Below are 18210 nucleotides of genomic sequence, written 5' to 3' on the forward strand. Positions count from 1 at the left end.
ATAAGATCCCAGGGCTGAAATGGCTAGCATGAGAGGGCATAGTTTTAAGGTGCTTGGAAGTAGGTACAGAGGAGATGTCAGGGGTAAGTTTTTTTTACACAGAGAGTGGTGAGTGCGTGGAATGGGCTGCTGGCAGTGGTGGTGGAGGCGGAAACGATAGGGTCTTTTAAGAGACTCCTGGATGGCTTCATGGAGCTTAGTAAAATAGAGGGTTATGGGTAAGCCTAGGTAGTTCTAAGGTAGGGATATGTTCGGTACAGCTTTGTGGGCTGAAGGGCCTGTATTGTGCTGTATGTTTTCTATGTTTCTACGCTTCTATGTTACTTAGGACTCTTCCATTTTGGGCAAATCTTCTTCTAATCCTTTTAGTCTCTTTAAACTAGTAGTAAGTGGATAACTCCCAACATTTAGTATAATCAGCAGAAGCAGATCCTGGGGCACGATTAGGAGAAGGAATCCCATTAGAACTTCAATTCAGTCACCTCTGCTGAACCAGTAAATGTATAGATTCCGGAAAATGGCAAATTTAGACTTTACGGTATTGCCACAGTGAGGCCTGTTAAAGTTCAGACACAATTAGCCACCAGCCAAGCAAATCCTACAAAACAACTAGTCAATGAAGTTGAAACAACAACACGCACAAAATGCTGGTGGAACACAGCAGGCCAGGCAGCATCTATAAGGAGAAGCACTGTCGACGTTTTGGGCTGAGACAAAGTTGTTGTTTGAATTTCCAGCATCTGCAGATTTCCTCGTGTTTAGTCAATGAAGTTGTACTACACTATTTGCATGAGAGAAAGTGGTAAACTGATATGGTATCTGGGGAAGGAACAAGGAAAAGCTACAATAAAATTGAGAATGGCAAATGCTTAGAACATGACAAATCAATTCCTAAGCATTTTTTAGCTTTTTAGGTATTATTTGTTATATGCCAAGTTGAGGATAACATGTTTATTCTATTAGAAATGAGTTTTGCTCTTCAAACGCACATTCTGCCAGGCCATGCATTGAACAACAAACACATCTCATTAATGAAAGTCAGAAGACCGTAAACTGACCTCATACTTGTTTGGAGCTATAAAGTTTAGGGCCTCGTCAGGGTCATGTAGGATTGAGAAAGCCAACTCTTGGACTTCCTGGAAAATTGGAGAAGGAAAGAGAGTGAAGCCAGTAAACAAACTTTAATATTAAAAAAAAGGTTCAATTTTGTAAACTCTGTATTTCAGATCTGGTCCTACAATAACTTTGTAAATCAAACAGCTGACCTCAGTTTTTCCAAACATAATGAAATGAAGGACACCATAATTGTGTATTATTATACTGGCAGAATGATTGGATTAAATACAGTTCTGTCCACGAGGATCTACAAGTTACTACGATAGGGTGTTGTACAATACCTCTGATTCTATCACAGTGTATTAAAATATACATATAAAATTCAGTCTGGCTAGAAAGTGTTAAATCACAATTTTGAGATGGGTAATGTATATTTGTGTAAATATACTGTCTATTATATTTGCACACTATATTCATGCTTGTACCCTTATAGGATTATATACATGTCAGAGTCCTGACAGAAAATAACTTGCTATCACCACAATGCCAGGGACAGAAGTGACAATTATACGCAAGGTTCACAATACAGTAAAATAATGAAGTAACCCTGTCATTCTATAAATCATCAGTGCTACAACATCTAAAATACTATATGTGATTCTGGTTATCATCGCACATAATTATCAAAAGGTTACAGAAATGGAGAATAATCTGAAAGATTATTTATTTATTTAGAAAATGAACGAAGGCCTTTCTGACCCACCAATTTAACTCCAGGTTGATTTACAATGGCCAATTAACTTACTGAATGTGTACACCTTTGGACTGGGAGAGGAAACTGGAGCCCCTGGAGGAAACCCACGCACGAACGGTAAGAACATACAAACTTTCTCACAGAGGACACCGGTTTTAAACTCCAATGCCCTGAGCTGTAATAGTGGTGTGAAAAGAGTAGGTTGTAAGGAGTGATAAAATAAATCAGACGCTCTTGCTGGAAATTATATGAGGAGACTGTATGATTACTGCTTTTTATGATTCTAAAGGGACTTCATTATGTAAATGACAAGTTATTTTACTTTGTTTAAAGACAGTAGAATGATAAGGCAAAGCTAATGCTTTGAACCGTTGGAAGTGTAAAGGCAGTGGGGAAGGGGGAAGGTAACTGAATTCAATTTGAATTGAAAGTAATATTTTAGTGAACATGACAAATCAATGAAATGGGCTTCATGGATTGAAGTAATTGGTGTTGATTAACGAATAGATTTTTTTAAAAACAGGGAGTAACATTTTGGGATACACTGAATAAATTGAGACGTGATTTATGTTAAGTATAGAATGCTTGGCAAGAATGAGTGACACATTCAGAGCTCTCAACCACTGACCTTCCTGTCCTCATGATTGGATCTGATGCAAACCTATTGCTAAAGATTGCTATGATCAGTCACTGTCATTACCATCATGATCACAAGACTCCTAGGGTGGTAGATAGACTGGATAATGATCGTTTCATGAACAATTGCTACGTTAGCATGTGTCAAACATCCACAATGCACCAATGCAAACCGACTACAAATAGCTTAAATATACCTTATTTTGTTTTAGGGCACTCTTCTCTCTCATATGGGGACAGTCTTTCCCAGTTACCACAGCTTTGATATCCGCAACAGGAACTAAATAAGGAGAAAAAATAGCAGGCTAATGACCAAAAGGTATTGTGGAATCTTAATGCACACTTAGCAGCCACTTTTTTTAGGTACAGGAGTGGAACCCATTGTGGTCTTCAGCTGCTGTAGATCATCCACTTCAAGGCTCAAAGTGTTGTGCATTCAGAGATGCTCTTCTGCATAACAACAGTTGTAACATGTGGTTATTTGAGTAACTATTGCCTTCCAGTCAGCCTGAACCAAGTCGTCCATTTTCCTCTGACCTCTCATGGAAATGAGGCGTTTTTGCCCACAGACCTGCTGCTCACTGGGTGTTTTTTTTTGTACCATTCTCTAAAAACTCTGGAGACTGCTGACTGGAAAATTCCAGGAGATGAGCAGTTTCTAAGATACTCAAACCACTCCATCTGGTATCAATAATCATTCTATGGTCAAGGCCACTTAAGTCACATTTCTTCCTCATTATGATGTTTGGCCTAAACATCAGCTGAACCTCTTGACCACGTCTGCAAGCTTTTATACATTGAGTTGCTGCCACATGATTGACTGATTAGATATTTGCATTAACAAGCAGGTGTACCTAATACAGTGGCCACTGAGTGTATATTAGTGATGGCAACAGTATACTAGTAAACAGTAAAATATAATCAGTATAATTTCAGATTCACATTAGACAGTTCTGAGTTAATATCTTTAGTTGCTCTTGTAAGCAGATTTAATACATTGTGATCAAGTGTTTAATTTTACTGAGGGCATAAAGATAATATGATTTAAGGTTGTAACAATAAAGCCCTCTATTTATAGGAACAGGGTATTTTTAATTTTACCCTGCCATATGAGACAGAAGGAATTAAACTGAGGAATGAGAGTTATTAAACAATATATTTTGTGCCCGTTTTTACAGAAGACGTCCTGATGATATTAAAGAACATCAGGTTTAGAGTGAATGGAAAGAATGACATTATCATTAGTATGTTTTAAAAAAAAAGTACCGGGGAAATGAATAGCACTAGAAGTTGATGATCCACAACTCATGAACAAGATGACACATCACAAGGTGTTGAAGGGAGTGTATTTGTAGTTAGGGGATGCACTGGTTGTCATCTTAAAAATAATTCCATTTATTGCAGAATTGTTATTTTCTTACCTGTGTGAACCAATATAACCAACACCAATTAAAAAATGAGGGAGTGAGAAAATGGAACCTATTAGTCTGAAAGCAATACCAAAAAATTCTAGAATCTATTACTAATAGGGCACATAGAAAATAATAATTAGATTGGACAGTCATCATGGAATTAGGAAAGAAAAGTTATGTTTGACAAGTCTGTTAAGAGACTTTTGAGTTGTAACTCAATAGGTAAGGAAAAGCATGGCTATTTTGGACTTTCTCCCATGATCGTGATATAGATTAAGAGCAGCAAGATGTGCTATTTTAGACTTTAAGAAGACTTTTGATAAGGTGCCATGTAAGAAGCTATTAGATAAATTAGAGCACATAGGAATGGCAATAATAAACCAGCAAAAATTTGTCAAAAGACAGAAAATACAAGAGACTACATCAACTGGAATCAGGAGCAACAAACAGTCTGCTAGAGGAACTCAATGGGTCAAACAGCAAGGGAAGAAAAGAAATTCGGTTATTAGCGCAAGAATAATCAAGCGGGGTCCCAGACGGATTGGAGCTGGGCCCCAGTTCACAATATATATGAATGATTTAGATGAAGGCACCAGGAGCAATATATTCAAGTTGAGTTGGTATGTAGGTGGCGAGGATGGAAAGGACTTTAAGGATATATAAACCACATAGATCAATGGGGATAGATGAGCAGTGCTAGGTGAAATATAATGTAGAAAAACGTGGTGGGAGAAACAGTGGCTGAGTGGTTTTTTAAAAATGGTAAGACACCAAAAGTTATTGGTGTTCAGAAAGACCTGGATGAGTAACTGAAAGCTAATGTAAAGGTGTTGAAAACAATTACGAGGCCAAATTATAGGTGCCTTTTATTGCAAGGAAATTTTGTACAAAATTAACAACATTGTACTGAAAATATACAGGGGACTGGTGAACTGCATTATCTAGACTATCAACTGCTCTGTTTTGAGAGGGTATACTGACTATAGAGGAATACAGCAAAACATGCATTGTCAGGTTCCTGGAATGGGACAATTCATTCTATAAGGAGTTTGAATAGAATGAATAGAATTCTCTCAAGTTCAGAAGATAGGTCATTTAATTGAAACCAGCAATATCCTTAAATGTATGACAGGGAAAATGCAAGGTTAACATTTCCCTTGGCTGAAGAGTCTAGAACCAGAGACCAGTTAGCTCATCATCCATTGCTGGCAAGATGCTGGAGTGTACAATTAAAGAAGGAATGCCAGTTATTTGGAGAAGTTTAATGTAATCAACGTCAATGTAGTTTTACGAATCAATAGAAAGAAAATGGACTTGTACTCTCTGGATTTTAGAAACATAAGAAGTGATTTTATTGGAACAAAAGATCCTCAGGCGACAAAACAGGATAGATATTGAGATGTTTCCACTAGCTGGAGAATCTTGAAAAAGGGAATGTAGGTACAAGATTAGGGGTGATTAGTTATATCTGAGATGCACAGGAATTTCTTCTCACAAAGGTTGGTGACTCTCTGGAAGTGTTCCAGAGGATTATTGTGGCTGGATCACTGAAGGCATTTAAAAAGGCAGATACATTTTTGAAAATTGGGGAAATGACAACTATGGGAACTATGGTGATGATTCTTGGGGCAACTCAACCATGATAATATTGAATGTCAGGCAGACTGGAGGGGCAGAGCGGCCCTCTCCTACTCCTACGTACTTGCATTCACTATTCAGTAAAGTGGCTGGCCTTTCAGAATGGGGATAAGAAAAAAAATTCTTCATCAAGAGGTTGCTGAATCTGTCAAATTCATAATGATAGAGGGCTGTGGAGGCTCAGTTCCTAAGTATATTCAAGATGGGGATGGAAGATTTTGTTTTCGCAGGAATATTGTGCTGAGGTAAAAGGTCAGCTACTGTCTTTTTAAATGGCTGAGCAGTTTCAGTAACTAGAGTAACTTGAATAAAAGGATATAGATACAACATAAGGCTATAAGACCCAGAAGCACAACTAGACCATTTGGCCTATCGTCTGCTTCACCATTCAATCAATGCTGATTATTTTCCCCATTCTCCTGCCTTCTTGTTGTAGCCTTTGCCATCTTTACTAATCAAAACCCTATGCGCCTTGGAAAGTTTCCAGGGTGCAGGCCTGGGCAGGGTTGTATGGGAGACCGGCAGTCCTATGAACCTCTACTGTGTTGGCGCGTAGCCAAGTGGTTAAGGCGTTGGTCTAGTGATCTGAAGGTCGTTAGTTTGAGCCTCGGATAAGGCAGCACGTTGTGTCCTTGAGCAAGGCACTTAGCCACACATTGCTCTGTGACGACACCAGTGCCAAGCTGTATCGGCCCTTGCCCTTCCCTTGGACAACATCGGTGGCGTGGAGAGGGGAGACTTGCAGCATGGGCAACTGCTGGTCTCCCATACAACCCTGCCCAGGCTTGCTCCCTGGAAGCGTTCCAAGGCACAAATCCATGGTCTCTCGAGACTAATGGATGCCTCATATCAACCTCTACTTTAAATATACCAAATGACTTGGCCTCCACTGCTGTCTGTGGCAATGAATTCCACAGATTCACCACCCTCTGGCTAAGGAAATTCCTCCCTCCCTCATCTCCATTCCTTCTATTCTGTGGCTATGTCCCCTTGTCCTAGACTTTCCCACGAATAGAAACATCCTCTCCATGTCCACTCTATCTAGGCCTTTCAATACTAGGCAGGTTTCAATGAAATCCTCCCTCAGTTTTCTATACCCCATTGAGTATAGACCCAAAGTCAACTCATATGTTAACTCTTTTGTTCCCAGGATCATTCTTCTGAACCTCCTCTGGACTCTCACCAATGCTGGTATATCACTTCTTAGGTACGGGGCCCAAAACTGCTCACAGTACTCCAAATGTGGTCTGACCATTATTAGGGGTGATTATTGTCACATGTAACGTGATACAGTGAAACGTTATAGTCACTGTTTCCTGGTACATGTGATACTCTATAATACTGCTTATACAGATCAAATCACTACTTAGTTTATTTCTTCGCACAAAGGGTGGAGAATCTCTGGTTGTCTCTATCCCTGATGATTAAGGAGCCCAGGTGACCTCCTTTAGTTTCTATTTTGTATGAAACAAACCACAGACCGTAGTGAACACTTTTCCAGCCAAGTAATTTTTTTTGCTTACTTTTTTCCTGCAGCGACTCAAAGGCCACTTCGCCTTGCGGGTTCTCATCCAGATCTCCATAATGTAAAACCTTATGATTGAGAGACAGTCGACAATACCAGAACTTATCTGTGGAAAATAGAGGGAAAAGGAAGAAGAGAATTATAGAGATCAGAATGAATGATAACAGCATACAAAATTTGTCTTTAACCACACCATTCACAACAGTAACTACAGTTAAATCGGGGATTACTGGATGGTGCAGCTTGAAGAGCTGGAAGGGCCTATTCTGCTCTGCAACTCAATCAATCAATCAATCAATAAACTGATACCTTGCCGCCTGCGATTGCTAATTTTACGGAAGCTAGTGCCCTCACAAAGTCGGTTCAGGCGCTGCTGTTTGATAAGCTCCATCACCTCGGGTTGAATTTTCTCCCGCAGCTCACTGAGAACAGAGATTGAGGTCAGTGTAAATGGTTGAAGCAAACGTATTTATTCACATGACATGTATAGAAAGAAAAGTCTTTGACCAGTGTGCCTTTCAAAACAAAACCACACCCAATTAACAAAATGCTATGGACTATCCACACATCATCTCCAGGTCTGCTGTTTTGTGTCCTCACTGTTAACATGCTCTAATTACGTCCACATCAAGGACCACTTCTCTCAATGAAAACAAAAAAGGAACACAACATAAATTGCCAATAAGAACCGATTGGAAAAATGTAAATCTGTAAGGCAAATTCTAAGAACGTAGGAATCTATGGCTACGTCCGCACTGGGCCGGATAATTTTGAAAACGCTGATTTCGCGTAAAAACGATAGGCGTCCGCACCAGGCGTTTTTGAAAATACCTCTGTCCACATTAAAATGGGAATTTGGGTGAAACTCCTTGTACTGGGCATGCACAGGACACATCTACAGAAAAAAAGCGACACGTATGGTGTCAAATCTCGCCGTGAAAGACTTGGTGTGTGTTTGTCCGGTTACAAACTAGAAAAACTTAAAAGGAAATTGCCAAACAACAGACAGTTGTTAGCTCTCGCGCAGAAGGACTTAAAACTGAAAAAACAAATACTGGAGTGTATGGAGGCAACCAACAGGGAGTTCATGGACATTATGACCCAGCTGACAATGAACATTGAAAAACTGACTAACCCTGGAAACATTTCCTACAGCCATAGTCTCTTCACCGATGAAAGGGACGACAGCTACAACTAAACGCAATAAGGCTTGTTACTGGGCAAAAGTGAAATTTGCTGTTACCTCATTTGTTTGCCTTTACTTTTGCAATGTCTTTCTGTATTATTTTGCTGTATTTAACATGTGTAATAAACGAGTTACTGGGCAAAAGTGATTTTATTTTTACCTGAGTAAAAGTGAAACTTACAATTTTCCTTTTTTGGCCTTAACATTTTCATGTCTGCGACAAACATAAGCTACTACTTGAAAATGACATTTCGGAAGTAGTGACAATTGCATCTATTGAATGTTTGCACAAGCAATACATTAATAAAGCACCTTGTTAAATGTATAAAACATGTCTGTATCAGTGTTATCCTGTATTAACATACAATGTTACATCAGGCTGTTACACATCTATTGTCAGAGAAGTACTTGCATGAATAGGTAAACCACCTTCATATGAGCAAGGACAGAAAACAGGACAAAGTGAGTATACTTATTTATTCAGTAAGTTATGGGTCAAAGTATTTGGTGAGTACATTTCTAACTCTTCTGGCTTCAGTCTTGTTGCCGTCTGTTCTGAAATTGTTAGGATGTGTGTGGGGGGGGGTTGAAATTCTCTGTCATACTGCAAAGCTGCAGTAATATTCTGCTCAGGGACAGTCTCCTGAAGCCGTCCGCCATTGTTGTTGTGGTGTTGGAGGTTGCGTTCAAGAAAACAATGAAATGCCGCATTGCCGCTACCATCTGTTCTGGCACGTCATGATAGCGTTTTTCAAAAGTTCTGGGTTAGGCCACACTTGGAGTACTGTGTCCAGTTCTGGTTGCCTCACTATAGGAAGGATGTAGAAGCATTGGAAAGGGTACAGAGGAGATTTACCAGGATGCTGCCTGGTTTAGAGAGTATGGATTATGATCAGAGATTAAGGGAGCTAGGGCTTTACTCTTTGGAGAGAAGGAGGATGAGAGGAGACATGATAGAGGTGTACAAGATATTAAGAGGAATAGACAGAGTGGACAGCCAGCGCCTCTTCCCCAGGGCACCACTGCTCAGTACGAGAGGACGTGGCTTTAAGGTAAGGGGAGGGAAGTTCAAGGGGGATATTAGAGGAAGGTTTTTCACTCAGAGAGTGGTTGGTGCGTGGAATGCACTGCCTGAGTCAGTGGTGGAGGCAGATACACTAGTGAAGTTTAAGAGACTACTAGACAGGTATATGGAGGAATTTAAAGTGGGGGGTTATATGTGAGGCAGGGTTTGAGGGTCGGCACAGCATTGGGGGCCGAAGGGCCTGTAATGTGCTGTACTATTCTATGCTCTATGTTACCCTGTACACATTACACCATTCAATCGGCGTTTTCAGATTTACACACACTGGAGAGTGTTTTAGTAAAGCTCCATTTTCAGAGGAGGAAAACGCTGTTTCAGTGTGGACAGAGGGTCAAAACGAAGAGAAAAAGCTTTGGTTACGGATTTATCTGGTGTAGTGTGGACGTAGCCTAAGGCATTCACACAGGACCTTTCCCAAGCGGGCATGAACCAACATATATAATGTAATACCCATTGAACAAATATTGTAGGTATTTTGCAATTAAAGCAGTCACAGACATCTACTTAATGTATTCTGTTCATTGCACTGGGTGAAAAATGAATGCTAGGAAACTCCCTGATTTTCACATCTATCTGTAGGATCCATAACATCTGTGAACCACAAAAGTTCCTTTGCATGAGGATTAGAACTTCAGCTTTTGCTATAACACACTTCTGATTAAACACTGGAGCTTCAGCCTAGTTTTTGTAGCAAAGTCTGGGAGCAGGTTGGAGGCATGATTTCAACTTTCTGCAACACAGCTTTGTACCCAAGAGTCAACGCCCTTAAAAAAAAAGTAGTCTGTTGAAAAGTGTAGGATAACAACATGACGTACATGATTGGTGGAGACTGGAAGTCATCCTGGCTCATTCTCTCAGACTGACGTAGCCTCAGGATCTCAGAGTAACTCATGCAACGGACTTTATTCTTAAACTGGTCCAGAGAGTTTGGCTTTGTGCCCAGGGACCTCGTGATCTGCTCACGTACCACCTGCATCACCTGCCAAGGTAAGATGAGAGAATTAGAGCATTTACAAAAGAAAAGTGCATTCTCTGCCAGCTCTTCCTCATGTCCTCACCTAACTTCAATCACCATTTGGTAGCCGATTCCATATTCTAACCAAGGTTCGTATTGGATTTATTAATGACTATTTATTGCCCTGGCTTACAGTTCTTCCATAATTCATTATAAACTCCCCAGGTTACACAGGCCTCCATGTCTGGAGAGCTACTTTCTGTTGGACATACCTCATGGTTCTTCTTTGTGCTTGGCAAAGCCGCCGAACGGGCAGGGTGCTGTTGGGTCCTCACTTGACATCAATTGCACACAAGTACACAATTCTACTGCTTCAAGGTCTGCCAGAGAACCTTCTTTTGAGGGGCATTAAAAAAAGGAGTGACCCTGAATGACCTGCTGCCAATGAGTTCCTCAACCTCAATTATCATTTGCAATCTTCTCCCAGAACATCCTTTCCGATTGTTTCTGACACTCTGGACCCTCTCTCCCAATTGCTTCCTCTCCCAAATGATCTTTGGGAATCGTACATCACAGAATCTCGGAATCCATTTCAGGAGTGCTCCCCAGGAGTTGCCATGGAGAGAGTTTAGCTTACCACCTATAGTTTGAGTGTTCTGGTCTAACTTTTAATAACCTTAACAAACTCTTTGGACATCATACAATCTCACTTTCTGGGGAAATGAGCTTCACCAGTGCTTTTTTTTCCTTTTAAAAAAAACAAGCATAAACTCTCAGGTAGACATCATCAGTATAAATTCTATACCTTGCCCATTTTGTACTATGGAAACCAGAAATGTGCATTGTACTCTAATGCTCTACAAGTACATTGTAGTTGCACAAAATACAAGTGATGAATAAGTATTTTCATGGAAAGGAGTAAAGTGTGGTTTGTCCTGAGTACCTGGACACCCCTTCATCGCCATCATGTCCAAGACACAAAGACTTGCGCACCCTCCAATTCACAGACCATTTCAAATTTGAAATATATCACACCTTCTGCCTTTGCAATTGGTAAAAGGTTTCATACCTAACAGTTCTATGTAACCACCTTCATCACAGAATACTACAGCACAGAAACAGGTCCTTCAGCTCACCCAGTACGTGCCAACCCGTTCTCCTGCAAGTCCCATTTATCTGCACCCAGACCATTTCCTTCTCATCCATGCACCCATCCAAAGTTCTCTTAAAATGTTGCAATTGAACTGGTATCCCCCACCTTTGTTGGCAGCTCAATCTCACACTCGCACCACCCTCTGAGTGAAGTTGTTGCCCCTCAGATTCCCCTTAAATATTTTACCTTCACCGTTAAACTATTTCCTATCTGGTCTCATCCATCCTCAGGCGAAACCTGGATGAAATTCTCCTACACTCCAGGGACTCTGGACAGATGCTCACAGACAACTAGATTTTGGCAAAAAATATTTATCCCAACATCCGTATTCCAAAGATAAAGCGCCAAGCTTCAACTTGCATTTGATTTACAAACAATTCTATTAATACTTACAATTTCTTTCCAAAGAAAGAATGGACCTCTACTTAAGAATTTAAAAAATCTGCTCAAGATATTTAAATTAGGAAGACCGATTGAATTTTTTAAAGCTCTTCATTGCTTTCATCAAAGGCACATTACCCCCCCCCCCCCCCCCTTCGGTCATTATCTTTACTGTCGCACGTTGCTTCTCTTGCCCTGTCCTGAGACTGAGTAATCCTTGGCAACACTAAAGCAAGCAACACAGGTTTAAAAAATTAGACATAACTGTACATATAACTTTTCTTGCCCCATATTCAACATCTATAACATACTGTGAATTACTCTGACAATGCGTGTCGATTGTCGAATATTCAGAACCAGAAATATTGTAAACATACTAACACTAGGTTCACTTGAGGAGCTCTCACCAGAACTGGTAACCAGCAATGTTTATAAGGAAAGTGGCAAGACTTACTCAAAATCCCACATTGTGTCTAGAATGTAAGCGGCACGAACAATTTATACGTGTTGCAACTGCAGCGAGAGAGAATGTGCTCGATCTGGTTTCACCGAGAGGGTTTGGAAGTCAGCCAGAGCACCTCAGATTTTGAAATATTGTTGGCAGAGGCTTCTGTATATGTGGGTATTTCTCAGCTGTTTCAGCAAGAGCATTTTGTGCTACAGTCAGTACAGGAAGCAATCTGTGTCACAGCAGGGTTCCCATTGCTGAATCTGGGTAAAATACACCCGCCTGATACAGGTGCCGAATGATGCAGCTCAGTTGTTTGTTCCAGAGTGATGCTGACTTTTGTACGACTGTCAGCCTAGCACTCACCGAACCGACATAATCAACAGATAATTACTTAAAATGACAGAAAGTTGCAAGCCAATGATTGATCTATTTACACCCAAGGTCACAGTGTCTACTCCTCATAATGCCGAGCACTTTAAATGTTCATTGATAGCATTTTACGGAGAGTCCTTAAAGCATTTAATCCCATAGATGTTGTGTATGTTGCTCTGTCCTTATCAGTCTTATGCTCAACACCTTTGTGATTAGAAATTACTTCATAAATTCATGAAGGACTCCAACATATTTGCTTCTCTCTAGGATCAAAGAGCCAATTGTTTCTTTTTACTAGTTTTCATTTCCTGAACAAGGAATATTAGACTGAGCCAAATCATTTAGTTTAATTGAGTTGAACTGCACATAGCTCTCCTTTGTAAAAATGGATGTGAGGAATTGATTTAACAAGAAATCTAAATGTAGAGCAAAGCAATTACAAACCACCTTGTCAGTTCAAAGGCAGAAAATACCACATTTACCTTGCACCACCGCTCACTCAATCTTCTGCCACCAGGCAGATGATAATCAGTACTGACAGGTCCCAGAATCGTGAACTTGAAAGCTATTGTTCACAGAGAATACAAATGCCATGGTATCTTAAATTTAGGCAAGAAACAATGGGAAGAAAATCTGCAAAGTATCACTCACATTTTCACTGAAACCAGTGCACTTTCATTTCCATTACTTTGTTTACTCAGCCCTGGAATATAGAACCACAAGCGCATTAGTCTTTGCCAATTCTTAGCTGTGCTTGAGGTGATGGTGCTGCCAAAGTGCAGTTGTATTACGAGTTCCAAAAATACTTTGCCCCAGTGATAACGAAGCCGCAGTGATAGGTTTCCATGTGCCTGCTGCTTTCAGCTTTCTAGATGATATATCGATGGTATGGAAGACGCTGTTGAAACAGCAGCCTTGGCAAGTTGCTCCAATGCGCCTTGTTGTCACTAACTGCAGTCGCACCATTGGTGTATGGAGAGTCAGTCAAGCAGGTTGCTTTGTTTCGGTTGCTGGCTGGCTCCAAGCACTTTCTCTGGCAGATGGAGAGTGCTCCACCACGCTCCTGTGTGTGCCTTGCAGATGGTGGAAAGATGAGCCGTTTGCTATGGAACACCCAGCCCCTGGATACTTTTCCAATTATAGTTTTTACACGGTTAATCCAGCTAACCATCGTTGACAGTGGGCAATGTAACATGGCTGTGCCATTGAATATATGGAAGCAGGGCTTCAATCTCCCATTAGTCATGTCAATGCCAGCTACTGCTATTTATTGATTACATACCCTCTGTACTAATCAATATGCTACAAAATTTGAGCCTCTGTACCATCTGCAGCTCAATCCCCGACTTCGACATCAGGAGACCACAGCCCGTGCGGGTGGGAAATAACATCTCCCTGTTGAGGAATCAACACTGGTGTGCCTCAAGGATGCGTGCATTCTCGCTACACCCGTAACTCAGCACAGCGTAAACACCAACTATAAACTTGATGACACCACTGCTGCTGGCAGAATCTCAGATGGCGACAAGGTGTAGAGGGATGAGATAGATCGGCTGGTTGAGTGGCGTTGCAACGACAATCTTGCGCTCAGCGTCAGTAAGACCAAGGAACTGAACGTGAACCGGGAAGGGGAAGTCGAGGGGACACACCGATCATCACTGAAGGGTAAGCAGTGGGAAAGCGGAGCAGTTTCAAGTTCCTGGGTGTCAACGTCTCTGAACATCCGTCCTGTACCCAACATATTGATCCAATTACGAAGAAGGCGGCTGAATTTCATCAGGAGTTGGAGGAGATTTGGTATGTCGCCAAAGGCCCTAATTTCTACAGGTGTACTATTTAGAGCATTCTCATTGGCTGGTTTGATGGGGCCACTGCACAGGATCGGAAAAAGCTGCAGGGAGCTGTAAACTCAGCCAGCTCCATCATGGGCACCGGCCTCCCCCACCATCGAGGACACCTTTAAAAGGCGGCACCCATCATGAAGGATTCGCAACACCCAGGGCAGGCCCTCCTCCGAGTACTACTACTAAGGCGGAGATACAGGAGCCTGAAAACACACACTGAATATTTTAGGACCAGCTTCTGCCCCTCCGCCATCAGATATCTGAATGGGCAATGAACCTATCTCACTACTCTTGCTCTCTTTTTGCACTAGTTATTTATGTATATTTCTTATTGCAAACGACAGCATATTACATTATACCGTTGCTGCAAAGCCACAAGTTTCACGACACATGTCAGTAATAATATACCCATTTCTGACTCAATGCCAGACACTCGTATGGCAGGAGTGTTAATTCACACTCTGAGTCCCGAGCCAGCCTGTTGTGAGGTATTGCAACACCCAGGGATGGACTCATTCACCATCTTTGAAGTTGCAAATGGAACTTCACTAAGTATTATGCACTGGTCGATGAACATCACCGCTTCTAAACTTATGATGTAACAAAGGTCATTGATGAAACATCTGAATATAGTCGGACCTACGGGTTGCCATGGAAACACACGTGCAGGTGCCATGGCATATGTCATGATATATGTTGTTTTGCAGCGGCAGTAAGTTGCAATACAAAATAATAAAACTATAAATTATAGTAAATTAAATACAAAATAATATATAATAATAACAATATAAATTAAGTAAGTAGTGCAAAAACGTGAGCAAGAAGTGAGGTAGTGTTCATGGGTTGATTGCCCATTCAGATACCTGATGGTGCAGGGGAAGAAGCTGTTCCTGTAATGCTGGGTGTGCCCCTTCGGGCTCCTGTATCTCCTCCTTGATGGTAGCAATGAGAAAAGGGCTTTGTCCTAAGTGATGGGCTCCTTAGTGATGTGTGCTGCCTTCTCGAGGCATTGCTTTTTGAAGGTGTCCTGGGGAGGCTAGTGGCCACGATGGAGCTGGCTGAGTTTACAACTTTCTGCAGCTTTTTCCGATCCAGTGGCCTCCTCCGTACCAGATGGTGATGCGACCAGTTAGAGTGCTCTCTGTGGTGCTGAGATGGTCTCGAGTTTGGAAGTCATTCATTTTCCTTTGGGTTGTGTGCATCTCTAGCATGTGGAGTGGGATTTGCCCTTAATGCCCACTGATTTCAGTTGTTCCAGGGCTCATATTTGACATCAAAGGCAATAATTCAAAATTCCTCAGAAATTCACCTCTTTTGTGCTACCCTGAGCCTGAATTCTGGGAAGAATCTTATCTCAGCATCAATAAACAAAGTTTGGGTGATTTAGTCGCTGAAAAGGGACCTTGGATACTACACAAGCACAACTATATTAAGAACTGTTACAGCAAACAGTTGCAGTTCTAATGGCGCTCAAGATATTTCTACGTTGAAACATTGCTGGCATTTGGAGCAGCCAATTCTAAATTCTGGCAGCGGAGTGTAGTTAAAAGGAATTGTATTAATTTGCACAAGCACAGGCCAAGTCATCGGCAGTAAATCTCTCAATGTCAACGATTTTCCTACACAAAAAGATTTAAATAACTCTGGCCTAATCTAAATAAATAAATAGCATCATACCATGGGTTAATGTTAATCAAGGTCTGTGGATAATTACAACTAAAGAAAGAGATTGAAAGGAAATATATTTTTTCTGAAAGTACAGAATATAAAGAAGCTTATTTCATCATGCAAAAAAACATACATTTAAAGCTAAATAGAGATAAAGTAAGATAAACTGAAAAATTACACGAACAATGAAAATGAATGCAATTTAAAAATCATAGGAAAGCGCAGAACTTTCAACGTGCAAAAGAAAATCAAGTCCTAGGACATGAAAATCAAACACTCACTGGCAGGCCGGTCCATATCTGTAGAACAGGGACGGACAATCAGGAGCTGCTCAGACACTGATGAAGAGCACACGCGAAGGAGGAATGATATAGTCCAAACAGTGGGGTGTGGCAAAGAGCTCAATGAGCTGTGAAATCTCACCCCATCTCTGGCCTCATCATCTCGTTAACACTTCCTGCACCAAACCTGCTACGCTGATCTTCAGTAACATTTGCAATGTGCCAAGTCTTTATGGACATGAATTTTTTTTAAAACAAGATGCAGAATCCAAATGAAAGTCAGTTCAGAAACAACAATTACTGGAGCCTTTTAATGGACCTCTTCATATGATGGGAAGGGATGATAAATTCCCCATTCTTCTTTTATTTGCACGCTCGTTCCCAAACAAATTTGTTCCCTAAAGCTGACTGGTGTTAAGATGCAGTTACTCAGGTATTAGATGCCAGTATATTATCCAAGTGCCAGAAGACAAGAAAACAAAATTTGTTATATGACTATTCCATTGTGGAGGGAGTAACTAGCTTCCTTTTACACCAAACCACAGACCTAACTGGGCATCAGGATCAGAATCAGATTTAATATCACTGGCCTATGTCGTGAAATTTGTTAACTTCTACAGCAGACATTACTAAATTCCCTACAAGATTATATCTATTTTCAGATGAAATATAGCGCCCTTTACGATTCAGCAGACACTCGGGAAATGTAACACTAAGTCGTGGAATGGAATACATTAGAATCTGACAATGGGCAAAGATGCCACTGGAGTGAGAGAAAAAAAAAATGAATGCAAACAGATTCTGCAGATGCTGGAAATCCAGAACAACTCACATAAAGTGCTGGAAGAACTCAGAAGGTGAGGCTGCATCTATGGAAAGAGTCAACGTTTCAGGCCAAGACTCTTCGTCAGTAAACAAGGGAGAGGGAGAAGTCAAAACAAGGAGGTGGGGGAGAGGGGTTTTTACAAGCTGTAAGGTGATAGGTGAAGCCACGTGAAGGGGAATGTTGGTGGGTGGGAGGAAATGAGAAGCGATAAATGGAAAAGGTAAAGGGCCGAAGGAGGAATCTGAAAGGAGAGGAGAAAGGGTAGGAGGAGGGGATAGGATTGGATAGTGGACTACTTGACAGATAGACCTCAGTATGTGCGGTTGGGAGACTGTAGGTCTGACACAGTGGTCAGCAGCACAGGAGCGCCGCAGGGAACCGTACTCTCTCCGGTCCTGTTCACCCTGTACACATCAGACTTCCAATATAACTCGGAGTCCTGCCATGTGCAGAAGTTCGCTGATGACACGGCCATAGTGGGGTGTGTCAGGAATGGACAGGAGGAGGAGTATAGGAAACTGATACAGGACTTTGTGATATGGTGCAACTCAAACTACCTGCGTCTCAATATCACCAAGACCAAGGAGATGGTGGTGGACTTTAGGAGATCTAGGCCTCATATGGAGCCAGTGATCATTAATGGAGAATGTGTGGAGCAGGTTAAGACCTACAAGTATCTGGGAGTACAGTTAGACGAGAAGCTAGACTGGACTGCCAACACAGATGCCTTGTGCAGGAAGGCACAGAGTCGACTGTACTTCCTAAGAAGGTTGGCGTCATTCAATGTCTGTAGTGAGATGCTGAAGATGTTCTATAGGTCAGTTGTGGAGAGCGCCCTCTTCTTTGTGGTGGCGTGTTGGGGAGGAAGCATTAAGAAGAGGGACGCCTCACGTCTTAATAAGCTGGTAAGGAAGGCTGGCTCTGTCGTGGGCAAAGTACTGGAGAGTTTAACATTGGTAGCTGAGCGAAGGGCGCTGAGTAGGCTACG

The 18210-nt window shown here is 41.4% G+C and overlaps 1 protein-coding gene across 8 annotated transcripts in view; it reads right to left on the bottom strand.

Annotated features, from left to right (window-relative positions):
* The window catches only part of LOC140735898 (engulfment and cell motility protein 2), a 200809-nt gene that overhangs the window by 5241 nt on the left and 177358 nt on the right, over positions 1-18210 (bottom strand). For 7 of the 8 annotated variants that reach the window (XM_073061487.1, XM_073061485.1, XM_073061486.1 and 4 more), the window contains 5 exons: positions 10107-10270; positions 7331-7443; positions 7020-7127; positions 2644-2726; positions 1059-1136 (listed from right to left, as the gene is read on the bottom strand). In XM_073061487.1, the coding sequence (XP_072917588.1) occupies positions 1059-1136; positions 2644-2726; positions 7020-7127; positions 7331-7443; positions 10107-10270 (546 nt within the window). Of the gene's footprint in view, positions 1-1058; positions 1137-2643; positions 2727-7019; positions 7128-7330; positions 7444-10106; positions 10271-16396; positions 16465-18210 lie in introns of those variants that run through there. The other variant, XM_073061488.1, reaches the window with a different exon arrangement.

Source organism: Hemitrygon akajei, chromosome 11 (assembly GCF_048418815.1).
Source record: "Hemitrygon akajei chromosome 11, sHemAka1.3, whole genome shotgun sequence".
Classification (NCBI taxonomy): domain Eukaryota; kingdom Metazoa; phylum Chordata; class Chondrichthyes; order Myliobatiformes; family Dasyatidae; genus Hemitrygon; species Hemitrygon akajei.